General features: G+C 41.8%; 1 protein-coding gene across 8 annotated transcripts in view; it reads right to left on the bottom strand.

Annotated features, from left to right (window-relative positions):
• Positions 1-16,581, bottom strand: part of sptbn4b (spectrin, beta, non-erythrocytic 4b) — a 100,890-nt gene that overhangs the window by 37,550 nt on the left and 46,759 nt on the right. For all 8 annotated transcript variants that reach the window (XM_078930181.1, XM_023962066.2, XM_023962067.2 and 5 more), the window contains exons 21-25: positions 15,755-15,885; positions 15,446-15,671; positions 15,154-15,356; positions 13,855-13,945; positions 9,981-10,127 (exon numbers count right to left, since the gene is read on the bottom strand). In XM_078930181.1, coding sequence (XP_078786307.1) covers positions 9,981-10,127; positions 13,855-13,945; positions 15,154-15,356; positions 15,446-15,671; positions 15,755-15,885 — 798 coding nt within the window. The remainder of the gene's footprint in view (positions 1-9,980; positions 10,128-13,854; positions 13,946-15,153; positions 15,357-15,445; positions 15,672-15,754; positions 15,886-16,581) is intronic.

Genomic DNA, 16,581 nt, shown 5'->3' with positions numbered 1-16,581 from the left:
CAGTTCACACTGCAGATACAAAACCAATTCATATTTAGATCAGTGAGTCTGACTCGCGCAGTCAGCGCAGTCAGTGCAGTCACGCTACAATTCTTGATTAGAAACTATTATCCTTCAAGGCTCGTCATATTAGCTTTGGACTCGTCTATCACACATGAACGCTTCCTGCTGTGGGTCACTTCCTTCCTTCTGTGAGTTTTGTTGAGATGTTTTACGCCAAAAAAAAAAGCCAAAGCTTTGGTTCTATACCCCAGCCATCACTGCTGGCCAACACGTGCCTCAGCAACTTTCTGAGGTACAAATCCGTTTTATCGCAGCCACTCTAAACTCCAGTTCATGAACTGCTGGTACTCACCAACCTCCTCACATCTTTTATCTCTCCTGTTGTAAACCTATTTTCTGCCTCTGTGCTAAATAGAACTAGAAATCCAGCAAAAACGGACAACAAAAGTTCCATCTTTCAGGAGCAGCTCTGAAATGTTCTTCACCTGGAGAACTGTTACGGCTGTGGCCCTATTTGGTTTTCTTCATTCTGTTGGTTCTGTGTTTTGTGTATTTATTTCTTTTTTGTATCAAGAGTGGGACCTCTGTGTTTTTGTGCATCTTTGTGTGTGTGTGTGTTTGTCACATTTCTTAGGTCTATCCAACTCAATAATTGTTTATACATATCAAATTTACATATTTATCAACTAAATGTCATTTTACTCCAATTCAATTAAATGTTTTTCCATCTTAATTTATTGTACTTCTTGTACTCTTACATGTCTAAGTTTGAGGCCGCAGATATATTTGTTATATTTGTATGGAGACATTCTTTTAGTGTTTTTGTTTATTTAAATTTGGAGACAAAACAATTACTTTTTATGTTATGCCCCTCTAGGTACCCCTCGACCAAAAAAAGGCGCAACAAGAACAAATCTGATCTCCTCGATGCAGAAATCGGACTCTTTTCCAAATGTTTTAACATGATTTTTTACATTTATAAATAATATATGGTCAAAATCATTGCGTGGAAACAAAGTTTTCATCAGGTAAACTCATCGCTTGCTTTTTTTTTTAACATAAAAACTGCCTCATCTGATCCTATAAACATTGGCGTGTGTTTCTTTTGGTATCTATGTTTTTAACACGTCCAATTACGGTACATAACCCAAAACAATTGGAGCTAAAAGTCATCTGGATGGGATCATGTTATTTCCTTTACAAAAGTTACAGAATAAAATGAATTTAATGAATGCTCTGGACTTGATGCAGTTCAGCTGTTTTTATACTTTCAAGTCATTAGGAGTTTTCTTAAACATAAAGCATAATTCTAACTTAAACACTTCTTTACATCCTCTCAGTTAGTTTGTGCGTGGCTTGTTCCTGGTTTACACTCTTCTATTTCCTCCTCTCGTTTTGTTGAATCGCTTGGATTTATCTTTACATTTTCATCCTCTGATCCTAAAAATAAATAATGACTTTGTTCTTTTCCATCTGCTGCCTGAGATGTTTTACATTTGGATCTCTGAATGGAAACTTTCTGTTTCGGTTCATAAGGATGAGAGGAAGCAGAGTCGATGCCTTTGAGGAAAAGTATAGGAGAGATGTGGAAGAGAATGGAAGGTAGGGAAAAATGACCTTCACACATGAGTAGCATGAGAAGGGGGGTTATTGTTGCTAGGCAACCTTTAAAGGCACAGGTTCCAATCCTCTAAAATTCTTGTTTGATATAGTTTTTGTGTCTAATATGACTTAGGTTCCTCTCATGTGTTTAAATGTTTTTTTTTAATGATAAATCCAGTTATATCCAAATGATTAAGATTCAGAAACCAATACTCCCATTTCCCAGCTATGATTAACGTAAATAGTTTCTGCTAGTTTTGACTTCTCCGTCTATTGGGGTAACCGAGATGATTCCTTTTTCCAATCTGGATGTCGTATCCCATTTGTAAACCAATGTGTTGGGTAGCAGTGGACATAGATCGGTCTTACATAAGACCCGGTACAGAAGAGATTAATTGACAAAATCAGCAGCCAATCAGGACGCAGATCACAACGAAACATTAATTAAAACAATTTTAAAAAGCAGTTGGGTTAAAAAAATCTTCAAAACCAAAGAAAACCTGTAGACATTAATATCTCTGTGTGAAAGTGCTTGTACGGTTCATAAAGGTACAACTAAGAAGAAAATCTATAAGATTTTCACATAAGGCATAGAGAAAAATAGAGATGGTTGGTGAGTTCTGCATCGTCATGTTTAATTATACTAAAAATGTCAAACACTAAAGTAAAGCACGGCAGTGGAGGGTTATGGTTTGGGCTAGATTATCAGCTTCCTTGCCCATGTTGAGTAGAATTCCTAAGGTTCACTCTTTGCACCTGTCAATAAATGAAATCTAAAGACTTTGTTTCAATAAATTAATAAGTGGGCAGAAGCATATTTATGTATGTATCCATAGTTACTAAATGTCAGTAATTAGACCAGCAGTTTCCTGCTAAAAGCCGAGGTTCACATGCTCTTTTGCTGAAATGCATTTTCACCGACATGGAGGGATTCTAAAAACAGATGCTGTGCTTCGGAGAGTCAAGTTTTTTTTCTTTTACAGAAATAGACTCCAGATCCTCGGAGGACAACAGCAGACAGAGACAATCAGGGCGAACAGCGGGCCCACTTTTGGACAGGAAGCATCCCAAAACAGAACTAAAAGCAGGTTCTATAAGAACATTTCCCTTTCTGATGTCACTGATACAGCTTTTTCATTAGCATTTTAGCTTAATGAATAGCTGCAAACCAAAGTTCGACTAGTAGTAAAACGATCTGACAGTGCTATGCAAAAATGGAGTTTGGCCTTAAAATAATGTAAATAACTGAATACTAAGGTTCAAAATCCCGAGTTGCCAGGCAACAGCAGGAGAGTAGATTTTGGAGGCAGGACGGCTGCCATGAATGACTTCAGACAGTAAACCTTGTCAAGCGGCCAGCAGCTCCACTTCCTGTTGTGAGAGCAGTTTGCTGCTGATGGTGACGCTGCTGAGGTCACAGCAAAATAAACACCATCCAGATTATTCTGTTTTCTGAGGTTCATCAGAAAGAAAAGCCCTCTAACTTTACAGCTGAATAAACTCTGTGATTCAAACTGCTGAGTCAAACATCCAACATGCAAGTAAGACTGAATGCACCAGGGGAATGTAAACGTTTTGCAAGGAGGGAGAGAGTTGGTGGGGTGAATGTGTTCATGCAAAAAAAAAAATTAAACTAAATACATTTTTTAATTCAAGACAAATCAAAAAAAAAAAGTCCTCATTTTCTCTTTTTCCGTCATTTCCATTGTGCTGCAATTTATGTTGTTGTGTTGCAGGTAATGCCGTTGCGTTGTTGCTTTTGTATGTAGTGTGAGCCCTGTCGGCCACCATAACTGAGTACTTAGGAATACATAAGATCGTAAAAAAAAATTTCTTTGTGTTTATTTGATTCTAATGAAGACATTTTGATAAGAATGACGGTACCACCATTTAGCGATTTTTAACTGTCTCCACCAATCATTCTTGAAGGCTTAATCACATGTCATCAGTCTGACCAATCAGAAGTGGTTAAAGTCTTCACTTCCTTGTTCCGATGTAGCTCGTAAAGTTTCTTAGTTCTAACAAAAATACCAGCTAAAGCTCGTCTTTAGTGGTGTAGCTTTCCACAGAATCCGGTGTCAGACCGTGGAACAAGTGAACAATCAATGAAGCTCAGAGACGCGAGTCTGTCTGCCATCTGCGGCAGTTTCGCACTACATCTCCCATGATGCATTGGGTTAAAGTGACAGCATGTCTGCGCTACAATAAGTCTTCCTTGTTAAACGTCTTAAACCACAACAAACACACATCAAACAGTTTTTACATCTTCTTGATGAAATCAGAGGTCACAGTTTAGTTCTCCTTAAAGGTTTGTGTTTATTAACAGCCAAACATCCCAGTTTGGTCCAAGTCATCTTTCTAACTGAAACACTTTTCTAACAACGTCTGGATTATTTTATATGTTAAACTTAAGAAGAAGTAATAACAACATTTAAAAAAACGATTAAGGTAAAGTGGCCAACAGACACAATTAAACTAAATTAAAACAACTTAATAATCTAAATAGAAATAAAACAATTTTGTTAAAGTTTTCAAAGACTTTATCTTTGATTAAGACAAAAGAAAAACTTAAAAACTTCAACATGTTCACTTTTTGTGTAGCTACAGAAAACATATATATAATGTTAGTCTTTTTGTGTAAAATGTATCAAACATTTTGTGATCATGTAATTGTTCAAAAAACTACAGTTGCCTTTGCACTAACATTGAAAATAAATAAAAAATAAATAAATCACAATTTAGAAAGAACATATTTGCTTTTTTTGTGAGGTTACATAAAATTGTATTTTAATAAACTGAAGGGGAAAACAACAACCAGGGTAAAATGTCAAATAATTTAGTTGAAAATTATTACTGAAAACCAACTTATCTTGTATTACAACTTTGAAAAAAACATTGCGGAGGGACTGTACATCAATGCAGTCTATACAGTTTCTCCTTATTTAATGTTTGGATGCTGGTGTACCGCGGGATTTTTGTCAAGGATAAAGTGTGCCTTGGCTCAAAAAAGGTTGAAAAACACGGATTTAGAGCACAGATCTGCAGCATTTGGATCGAAACACAAACATCTTCTACCACCGATGCCTCAATGGAACTGTGACTCATCAAAAAATTATGGAAAGGTTAAGTCGAAAACCACAATAACTGTTCTACCCAGAGACAGTTTCCATTGATTTTCAGAGAGATTATAACAAAGAAAATCCTTCCAGACATTTGTATTGAACAAACTGATCTACTCTTTCTGTCTGCATGACGTCCTCCTGTCTTCTCTACACGTATCAGATCTCATTCATTCATCTTTTTCTATACAACATATCTTCAGCACACGTGCACAGACATGCACAGCCGCACAAAAGCTTAACGCAATCCCACACTCCACTATAAGGTTCAGCTGTGACCAAAGAAATCCACCAACTGAGCTGTCAGACTTTGTTTTTTTTTAAGTCTGTTGAACTTAAGTGCAAAATAAATGCTACTGTAATATTTTCTACATCTAACATCTAATAATTCAATTAAATTTAATTTAATTTATATAGCCCAAATCTAATTTTAAATTTAAAATCTAAATTCTACCAATTTAGGTTTGATGGTTGGTTAACTTCCACCTAAGCTATATATATAAATATGATAATGCAGTTTATGGCCTAAATCAAAAAGCCTGTGTCGTTTTTAAGACATATTTTCTGCAGAGCAGAAGAAGCTCATTAGAAATTTGTTTCTGAGTTGTGGGTGGGATTGTTGGCACAGAGGTTAGCTTTGTTTACATTCTCCAGCGATAGCTTATGGCACCTCATAAGCCCAGACAAATGGTGAGCAATATCAGAGCTATTCAGCCAAACAGTTTTGAGCCAAAAGTCAGCTCAGATGAGGAAAATGAAAAGATTAATGCATTTATTTGTCTGGATGCTTCAGAATTGTATGGAAGCAGGGAGACTTTGGCCCCGCCCATGGCAGTTGATAGTCACAAGCCTGAGCTTTTTATGAAACATCTGGTTTCGTCTGCTCTGGTTCAGACACAATTGAAATATATAGAACTTTGCAGACGTTAAGTGGTTGCATGAAATGAGGAAAACTCGCGATTTGTGAAATTAATGATCAATATTGCGAGGACAATATTACTTGCGATAAATGAACAAATAGCAAGACTACCAAAAACATCTCCTTTTCACTGCAACAGTTTAATTTAAAGAAGAGTCAACATAACTTAAATTATACTCCAAATGACCCTCGTCCACATAGGAGACGAGCACATACCATAAAAGGGCTCCATTCCATTGGTCGACAACAGTCCATCCGATTGGTCAAATCCATAAAGGTATTTATTTGATACATTAAATACTTTAAGCTGCCATAAGATTGTTTTGGCAAATTTAAGGTAACCATTTATCGCAATTTTTCCCTTATTTTGTGTTGGAATAATGTATATAAGTTATCTCATATTTGCTTTTATGCATTACAGAGCCATATAGGTTTTACAATCATGCATGCAGAAGTTTCTGTGTCCAATTTTGTTTGACAGGAAGGTGGAGGTGAAACTCTTGGGAGGAGACCGACTATCTAAGCGTCTTCCCAGCATCAATGTGAAGGCTGTGTGTCGTCTGTGTCAAGACCGGAATCGGAGGACGCTCTGTGTCAGTTATCCGGGAGAAAAGACAGATATGTTGCAATTATTGTTTCCTGATAGCGCTGCAGTTGTGTTCTATCTGTTTCCCCCTCCTTAGAGCTCAGCGCATGTGTAATTTAGGGAAACCCAACAAACTTAATAAAAGAGGAGGCGACAGAATATGCGCCAGAGCAGATAGAGATTGTTGCTGCTACGGCTGGGCGATATGGCCTTAAAATAAAATCTCAGATTTTATTTTTTTTAATTCGATTTCCGATTTTTTTCCGACCCCCCCCCCCCCCCCCCCCACACACACACACACTTAAGGAAAGCAATAAGTGGGGATTTTTAAAGGGATTTTTGATCACCGCTGTGATGAAGCAGCAGGAGTCGTGGTCAACCCCCCCACCCCCACCGCCGAACACAAAATCCCCCGGCGGCCGCGTCGCAAATGAATACAATTCATAATTGCAACGCAGTATTCTTTATTAACAAATAACAGTAACAACTAACTATTGACTAACTATCAAGGTGTTGTAGAATGACTATGTGTATGTGTGTCAGCCAGCTGCGTGTGTAGGAGGAATGAGCGCGTGCCGTGTGAGAGCGAGTGAGATCGTGCTGTGTTTAGGGTGCGCGCGTTCATGTTTGGAGTTAGGGAGTGAAGGAGAACAGTAATAAAGGGTTTCCCCCAGGTGTTGGAATAGGTTTGTGGTGCTGCTGCCTTTGACTGCGATGGGCTTAAGGCAAATGTTGCAGCGTGGGGGGGGGGGTCTCTTCCTCCACATCTGTGGCAGTAAACCCACACCAGTTCCAAACAACAGATGATTTTATTCCTTTCTTGGGAACAAACTTCCCACTCTCACCGGGAGCCATGCTGTCGCTTGCTGTTTCCTGTGTGCTATGATGATGTTGTTTGTCGCTTGCCATACCGCCGTGTGAAACTAACTCCACGGAAGCTCTGGGGAGCCAAAAATGCGGCATTACACAAAAACTCGATTTAGTTATTTTTTAAATTGAATTCGAATTCATTCCTTCAATCGATTTTTCGCCTAGGCCTAGTTGCTGGGTATGATCTCTGTTCATTTTCCTCGCAAAAGGTACCTTTGCTCTGTTGTCTTTCTTTTCTTATGTTGTTATTCTGATGTTGCTGGGTTGTTTTAACCCAACATTTTGCAAATCTCTTTTTTTCCCACCTTTTAGTTTGACTTCCTGTTTTCCCTTCTGGTTATGTCAGTGTTTTATGTTTAGCCGTTTCCTCTTTCTTCACAAAACAACTGGATGTCAGTTCACGCCTACATATAAAGGGTTCGGGAGCCCGATTCTTATAAAGGCAAAGTCAACACACTGAACAAAAGAAAAAGTTTTGTTTTTTGTTTGGAAGAGATCTCCAAGTAAAGCTTCATTCATCTGGCTTTAAGTTTCATGTTTAGTGACACAATATTCGGCCATTGTTCACACCAAAAAGAAAAAGTTAATAAAAAAAAGGCATCAATACAAATTTTATAGTCAAATACTGCATATTCAAATGAAGGTTCTACTATCTTCTCTATTCAAAAAGTCCTGATTGCATCGTGTAAAGACAAAGGTCAAAGTGAGAAAACAGAGGCTCATCACCAAATAAGATTATCCAGACCACATTGTCATGGGAAAACAATACATATGCAAAAGTAGCGCACAATCGGTCATATACTCAACAACACCTGAAGTATTTTATAGTAAAATATCTAAAAGTTATCGGAGCATCAGAGTCAAAAAACACATTTCCTCTTGTCTTTAAAGTGAAGCTTTGGCTCATTTCCAATAAGGACGATCTACCTCAATCTTCAGGTATGCTGGGTTGCTGATTCTTCACTCCACACATCACTCATCCATTAGTCCTCACTCTGAACCAATAGCTAAAGTACTCACTTTCTTTACAGCCAATCACAATCAAATTCCTGCCTTTAAAATTCATAGAAGTTTGCCGATCTGTATTTCAAACATTTTCGGCAGACCACCTCCGGAAACATGATCCTCTATCATAAAACAGAAGAAACTATCGCTATGAACTACGAAGAATAGGTCAAATCTCCAGATGAATCAGACATCTTCTAGCTTCATTCCAGTTCAGCTCAGTTTATTTATAAAGCATCAGGCCAAAACTGAGATCCCCACAAAAAGAGCTACACAAAAAGAAACCAGCGATTGCAACAAAACAGCCCAGATCATTGTAATCCAATTCAGTCGGATGATTCCAACAAGGACAAATCGTTTTAATTGCATTTCTACGGCCACTGTAAGTGATCGTCTGATTACATGGGAGGGTTTGGGTATAATCCAGAGTCTCCCTTCACATCTGTATTGACTGTAGTTTTACGTAAGAGGATAACGCTGAATGAAATGTCCTTAATGAGACTCCGGTCTCATCAGGATGCAGGACCCATTTGATGGCGTTTCACTTCTGCAGCCATGGCTTTGGAGCACGGCAAAGCATTCTAGTGCTAGCAATCATATCAGAACAGGATCTCTACTTGATAAGCATGTGGAGATCATTACGTAATTACGTATCAGTAGCTGCATTTCCATCGCACATATGGGCAAAACTTAACTGAAATTTTAAAAGTCATCTCTGCAATAAAGTTCCGCTCCAGTCATCTTTTGATCTATTTTCAAAGCGTTCCCATCGGTCTTTTAATTATGATTACGCCGTTTTTAGCTAAAATAAATAAAAAAATAAAACAACTCTGTCTTTTCAGTCAGACAACTCATGCAGTAAAAAATATTTACATTCTTTTGGTTTGGCATAAGGCTCCGTACAATTCCATGAGACAAGATTTCCATAAAACCTTTGGGTAATAACTACCACTAACGGAGCTCACAGGTGGAAGCCGGGGAGGAGGGTGGGGCGACGAACGCAGCGCTTGCGGTAAAGGAAGAGAAGGAACAACTGCACACCTGGACTTAAATAGGACGCTGAACAGGTGAGTTGATTAACTGAACCGCCCTAGAGGAGTAACCGAGTAAAACACTGCTAGAGTAGTCTGCCTGAAAGGCGGCCAAGGTCGCTCATTTCTAGTAGTTTCTGCAGAGCAGCAGGACTTGTGGACGGGACTGTTGGCGTGGAGTAAGCCTGTTCTCATTTTCCATCATACCTCTGTTTACACTCTCTCCTGCAAGTTTACAGCCACATTAGCGCTGCAACAAAAAAAGGCGAGCAATATGTGGAGCTATCCAGCCGTTCAGTTTAGATCCAGATTCCAGCTCGGACGAGAAAAACAAGAACGAACACGGATCTATTTGTCTGAAAGTGGGTGCATCAGAATGGAGCAGAGCAGGGAGCTTGTGTCCCGCTGACTGCAGCACCCACATCCCTGCTACAGACTTTTTCAAACAGCCTGTTTTCGTCTCTTCCTGATTCCCAACAATTTGAATCAAGAAATACTCAGAAGTGCAATTTTAAGCTCCATTTTCTTCATACATGTCCTCCATCATCAGAAAAATTGTACCAGAACGTGTTAAAAAGACCATTTTCATTGGAGCAGGTCTTTAACTAAATGCAATATTCAACCAATCAAAGCTAAGACTGAATTTACACATCATCTTATTGCTCACCCACACGTACATATCTACGTAAATATGCGGTTAGCACTCATAGAAGATAAATAAATTGCACTATTAACATGAATTAAAACGGCACTGTGAAGCGTTTGACGTAAAAATAAAACAAATTTGAAAAATCAAATTTCCTTCAATGATCCAGAACTTTCAGCAGTTCTTTAAAAGTTCTTACCTTTTCTATTTTGTCCAGCCATTCCTTGTTTTGGGCCAGCTCTGCCATGAAGGCCTGGTGCTTCAGCCACTTCTTATGAAGATTTTGGGTCTCGTCTCGGCTGCTGTCCCTCGCCATCAGCATCTTCTCGTTCACCCAGTCGCCCAGCTGGTGGAGCAGAAAAGGTGAATCAAACACTCTGAAGGGGAGGGGGGGGGGGGGTCCGCTTTTTAAGATCTAGAAATGGACAAAATATAAAAGCGAGGAAACGTAATCTATTCCATGGCTAGAAGTTTGAATACAAAAGTGAATAAAATGAAGTTGAGACCTGCAGCGCCAACAAGGTCAAACATGCTGACATTCATGACGCACGAGTCACATGCAGGCAGACACACACGTGTAACAACAAGCATGGCGGCAGGAATCCACATGTGGATGAAGCAGAATCCTGTGATCATCGCCCCCAGCACGAGTCTGCCCCCCACCCTCCATCAAAATCCCTCACACTCCAATTATCAGCAGGAACACGGCGAGAAACGCCTCGCGCTGGCAGAGACGCCAAAGAAAAACAATCCAAGTCAGCATCAGCAGCCGCATCCTCCATACCTAAATGGACTCCCCCCCCCCCGAAGAGGAGAACCCGTTTCCCAGCAGCTTCTATCGGGAGCCTGCAGGGTCCTGGCAGCTGCATGCAGCGGATGTCGGCATCCTCGCTCCTTTGCTGTTCCACACATACACAAAGATGCTCGCCAGCGCACAGCCAGGTCACCGGCAGGAATAGGAGGAAAATAGGGGGTGGAGTGGGGGGGCAACTTTATGAAAAGACAAAAGAAAAGCTGCAGATGCAGCTGCAGAAAGGCAAGAACAAAAAAACAAAAAAATCCCAACAGCGGAGCAAAGAGATGAAACGCTCTCTGCTCCCTCCTTGTGTTGGCGAGCTCTAACTGTACACTGATCCAGGATACGAGGGAGGGGCCAGGATCGACCAGTGAGAGGGACGACAACCTCATACTCAAAACAATAAAATGGCAAGCAGCCCAGCTTATACAGGGGTGCCCCCCCCCATTCTCAAATAGGAGGTGTCTGACTGAGCGAGCCGCCAGGAGGAGGAGAGGAGGGAAAAGCAAAACCCTTTTACTGGGATATTTGGGGGGGGGAGGATGGTGGCAACGCCTCCGGGGCTCACCGGTCACAGATAATGATGCAGAGCTGGAGACGGTGGAGGACGGGGGGGGGTTAAAGCAAGAAAGACTTCAAGAAAGAGATTCCTCCTTGTGCTTCCGGTTTTAAAATGTGGAGCTGAGATGCTGCAGCTTCAGCTCTGATCCTCTGCGGATCCGTCGCAGGATGCTGCAGTGGTGAAGCAGAGCAAGAGGAGGAGGACGAGGAGGAGGAGGGGGAGAGAAAGAAGAGCAGCAGAGGTTCGGATGCCGGTCGGGGAGAGGAGGGCGGGACACCTCCATCCTGAAGGACAGATTCAAGGAAACAGAGAGGTGCACGCCCGTCTGTTAAAGGCTCAGCCTCACAGACGGAAACCCACGTGACCGGGGAAAAAAGGAGGAGCACGGCAGGATGAATGGGAATGAATGGGGAAAGAGGGGGAGGGACGCAAACCTGTGACACAAGAGAATGGGGAGGGGGGAGGAAGAAGATGGGGGGGGGGGGGGGGGGGCTTCGGAGCATGATGGTCCAGTTTGAATAGACCGGTGAAAGTTACTTTAATGTCCTAAAAACAGGATTTGGGGCAGGCAGGAGGGCGTGGTCATGGGGTTGGGCCAAAACCACATGGTTTGTGGGAAAAACACTGATGAATCCAGAGAAAATGACGGAAACATGAGGGAATATTTCGCTGAAACCAATTAAGGGAATTCATGCTAAACGTGCGTTCAGGAACGCGCGTTCTTCAACATGCATCCCATGCCTGGTGTGTATGTAGCATCACACGTTTTCATCCATCCATCCATCAATTTATTCATCCATCCATCATTCGTGTGCAAACTTCCTCCTCTACAGCTGCACCTAAGCTCTTTTTGAGGACTGGGGGGGCTCCCAGACCCTGTCCCGGATCTCCCACAGGACATTCTTCCAGTTTGATGTGGGTGACACCTGTCCAGTAAACCTTCAGGGAGTAATTCTCACCCCATCTTTGACTGTAATCCACCTCAGCGGATGAAGGGGGGAGGCGATTTTCTTCTTTACTCTGCACCTCAGCCACTCTGTGTGTAATTGACTGCCTTTTGGATCTGTTCATTTACTGTGGATCTGGAGCTCATGACCACAGTGAGATCTAGACTTTACATCAACTGGTAAATGATAATCCTGCATGTTCTCTGCTCCTCACAGCAGAAGGTTCAGATTAATCCCTCAGACAGTCCAACACTCTGCCTTTTTGACACCTCCCCACCCTATGAGGTGGACACCAGGAGGTAGTTGCAGGGGGTAATTGCCCCTCTGGACTCTCTCGAGGCAAACAGGTCCTGGGGGAGGGGGCATTAAAATCTCATGGAGGACAAACAAAGGGCTCGTCCTCACAGACGAGGGCGGAGCCTGGTGGCCGGACCTTCAGCCACGAGACTCTGTGGGGATTATTTGAACTTGTGTCTTTCATGAAAGGAAGGTTAGGGTTTGTTTAGGCCAAACCTGAGCGCACACACACACACACACACACACACACACACACGCACACACACACCCTGACTGATGTAAATGCTGGACAAACACGATTAGCTGCTCAATAGGTAACTTCAGGCAGCTGAACCCGAAAGAAAATGTTATTAAAGTTTGTATGTTTTCCAATTAGGTTTTTAAATAAAAGACAATATATTTGTGCAAATACATTTAAAATATTTGACATTTACAAACACATCTATTCTTTCTCTGGTGTCCTGATGTTTACTCTTTGATTTTGACTTGCTTGAAGTTCGGTGCAGCAGCTTTCATGAAAGCCTCCGTCTTTGTGTTTTGCAACTTAGTCAAATCTTCCTCCCTGTTTATCCAGAAAGTGACATCATCTGTTAGTCTGAAATTGTTTTTGAGGCTTTCAGAACTTAGAGGAGTCTCGCTCAGAAAGTCATGTGTTCATTTTCTCAGACATAAATGATCTCCATTTGATTTTTTGGGGTTAAATTAAATCCAGACAGTTTGGTCCAGAATATAACGCATCTGCTTTAATGCATCCGTTTTTTTGTTCAGGAAAAAAACACAATCACACCAAATGTGTGGGCGGCTGTGGGGCAGGGGTAGGGCGGCCGACCCATGATCGTACGGTTGCAGGTTCGATTCCTGCCTTGCACGCCCATGAGTCGAAGTGTCTTTGGGCAAGACACTGAACCCCACCTTGCCTCTGGTGGTAGGCGGGCACCTGTGTTTGGCAGCGGAGCAGCCACCAGTGTGTGAATGTGTGAGTGAATGTGTGTGTGACTGGGTGAATGGGTCTGTGACTGTAAAAGCGCTTTGTCCTTGTAGGTAGAAAAGCAATATACAAGTCTACGACATTTACCAAATAATCACTTTAAAAAAAAAAATTGGGTTCCCTGTTTTGTTACCTCGTCCACCACCAAAGTCTGCTCAAAGTTCATTTAATTTCAAAATTGAAGGCTCACTGAGCGGTACGCTTTGCTTTCTGCAGGCGACAGAGGACGAGTTTTCTGTCTTTTTGAAGTCTAATGTGTGAGAAACCAGAAAAGAACACACCCCGTCAGCTGAGAGCTCAGGTTCCAGCAGACACACACATCCTCCTGTACACACACACACTCTTCCTCCTCTGAATTAGTGATGAGGAGCTGCTGAATTATTGAAGCTAACCAAAGAGGCAGAGAGTCGCTGGAACCAAACAGACGGGGGTGAGTGTGCAGCAGCCTCAGGTGAGAGCACAGGTGATAACAGCTGGACTCACCTCATGACAATCCTGGAGAAGCCTCTGCAGCTCCCACTGGTCATTCAACTTTTCCAGCCACTTTTGGGCCAGGTGTCTGTTCTGGTTCCCCCTGAGAGAATAAGGGACAGTTGGGGTGTTTAAACTTATTTTGACTCAGTGTCATGAAAAATCTGCAAACATTCAGGAGAGTAAAGAAAAAGATGTTCTCCTGTGTTTTAAAGTCCAACTTTGATCATCTTTTGATCCATTTTTTAAATCGTTCCGGTGATTTTTTAAATTATAATTCTGCCATTTTTTTCCCCAAAATCTAAAAGCCAGTGTCGTACCCCTAAATAAATTGTTGAGCTTGATAGACCAGTGTTTTTCAACCTTTTTTGAGCCACGGCACACTTTAACCTCGACAAAAATCCCGCGGCAGACCAGCATCCCAAAAAAAAAAGAAAAAACTCATAGTCTGTATTGATCTACAGTCCCTCTGCAATCTCATGTCATGCATTTTTGTGAAAAAAATGTGGCAGAAAAAGCTGGACGCTGCAGTTGTTTTTTTCTAAAAGATGTAATAAAAGTTAAGTTAGAAGATTCAAAAACTGTTTGATGTGTGTTCATTGTTGTTTTGAGACGTTAAGACGCCCCTTTAACTGCCTCCACCAATCATTCTTGGAGACTTAATCACACATCAGCAGTCTGACCAATCAGAGGTGGTTCAAGTCTTCACTTCCTTGTTCTGATTCTGCTCATAAAGTCGCTCAGTTCTAACAAAAACACCAGCCATAGCTCGTCTTTAGTGGTGTAGCTTTCCACAGAATCCGGTGTCAGACTGTAGAACAAGTGAACAAAACAACAAAGCTCAGAGAACTGAGTCTGTCTGCTTTTGTTGGCTGTTTGTACTACATCTCCCATGATGCATTGGGTTAAAGTGACAGCGTCTCAGCGCACAATGAGTCTTTCTCGTTAAACGTCTTGAAACCACAACGCACACACATCAAACAGTTTTTAAATCTTCTAACTTAACTTTTATTATGTCTTTTAGAAAAAACAGCTGCAACTTCCAGCTCCATGTCAGATCATGGAGGGGTTGTAGATCAATATAGACTATGAGTTTCTCCTTTTTTTCTCTTTTTTTATGATGCTGGTGTGCCGCGGGATTTTTGTCAATGATAAAGTGCGGTTCAAAAAAGGTTGCAGTAGAAGATGCAGAAGATAGGAATAGATGGAGGAAACTGGAAAAAAACTGGAGGAAACTGGGAAAAAAAATACTTTTATATAGTTTTGGAGGGCTTCACAACTAAAACTTGGTTTTGTGCCACGTCTTCGTACCTCTTGGCCAGCGTGTCGATGCGCTCCCTGATGCGATCAGAGTAGATGTTGTTCTGGCTGATCAGGCTTTCTCCTGCCTCGATCACGGCTTTGATCCTGTGGAGGTTCAGCTCCATGGTGGTGGTGAAGTCCTTGTGTTTTTTAATGGCAGCTTCCACCGTTTCCACGGTGGTGGGGAGCTCCACATGAGCGAGGGCTGACTCCTAGAGCACAAAAAAAAACAACCCCAAAGAACCCTTAAAAGGACACAAGTAATTATGATTTAGTTGTGTTTACTGGAGCTGCGCCTTACCTGGTTGTTGAGGAAGGACTCTGCCTGTTTGACGTCTCGAAGGAACAGATGAAAAATGTGGGCCTGGACCAGAACTTCTCTCCTGCTTTCCCACATCTCCAGGAGCTTGTTCCAGCCCACATCCAGCTTCTGGAGCCACTGCTGCAGAGCAGCTTGAGGCAGAGGAGCATCCTCAGACTCCAGCAGCTCATTCATGGCCTGAAGCCGCTCATAGTCTTCCTCGTATCTGCAAACAGGCCGGCAGAGACGGGTGGAGTTTTTCTCTGGAAACCTAAAAGGGGGAACTGCTGCAGCGTTTCCCTCCCCTACCGTCCTATCTCCTCCTTGAGAGCAGCGTGTTTGTTGATGAGTTTCTCTGCCTCTTCCAGGTCGTTGGGCAGCTGGTCGGAGGCAGCAGCCGTCTGAGTCTGGACCAGCCAGGTGAGAAAGGAGTCCAGGTCCTAACAAAATATGGAGGAACCACAACCAAATGTAAAAGGCTTAATCACAGGTTTATTGAGAAAAATCTACAGGAGATGAGGATTCTGACCCAGAAAGTGGAACCTGTAATGCTACATTCACACCGCTCACTGCAACGCGCCTTTAAGAGACCATTTCCAATCAAAGGTCTATGTAAACTGCATAGATGCACATTTAAAACTCGTGCATTTACACAAGTTGTTAAGATCGTTTTTGGGCTCTACATACAAACAGTGTGGCTACTGAACGCACGTTGCAAGTTAAACAAGTTGAACTTTGACCAGTTAGGGACTCAGATTTGGTAGTGACGTATAGATGGCGTCCTTTTCATTCGCAGAAGTGCCAACTAGTTGAAAATTGATCATTGAGGATAAATTACTGACAGCGGTTTGTGCCTGGACCGGAATTATATGTCACCAAGTCTTTCACATGTCAGAATAGAGCTGCGAAAGGAAAAGATTCTCCAGATTTACACTGCATTTTGACATTTCTTCTGACAACAAGCCTCCTCCAACTGTGGGTGCATGCGCTAGTATCGGAAACTGACAGACCAGTGTGAACAGTGTATGCTGAAAACGCGTTAAAGAATGTCCCCTAGCAGAAGGGTTGAATGTCTAAAAACAATTTTAAATAGAAATTCATCCTTTGTTTAGTTTAAATCTCTATTTTTCTGTGGG

Source organism: Oryzias latipes, chromosome 13, assembly GCF_053564925.1.
Source record: "Oryzias latipes strain Hd-rR chromosome 13, Olatipes_Hd-rR_3.1".
In the NCBI taxonomy this organism is placed as follows: domain Eukaryota; kingdom Metazoa; phylum Chordata; class Actinopteri; order Beloniformes; family Adrianichthyidae; genus Oryzias; species Oryzias latipes.
The sequence above is the reverse complement of the archived record's forward strand: the minus strand, read 5'-3'. Positions and strand labels throughout refer to the sequence as shown.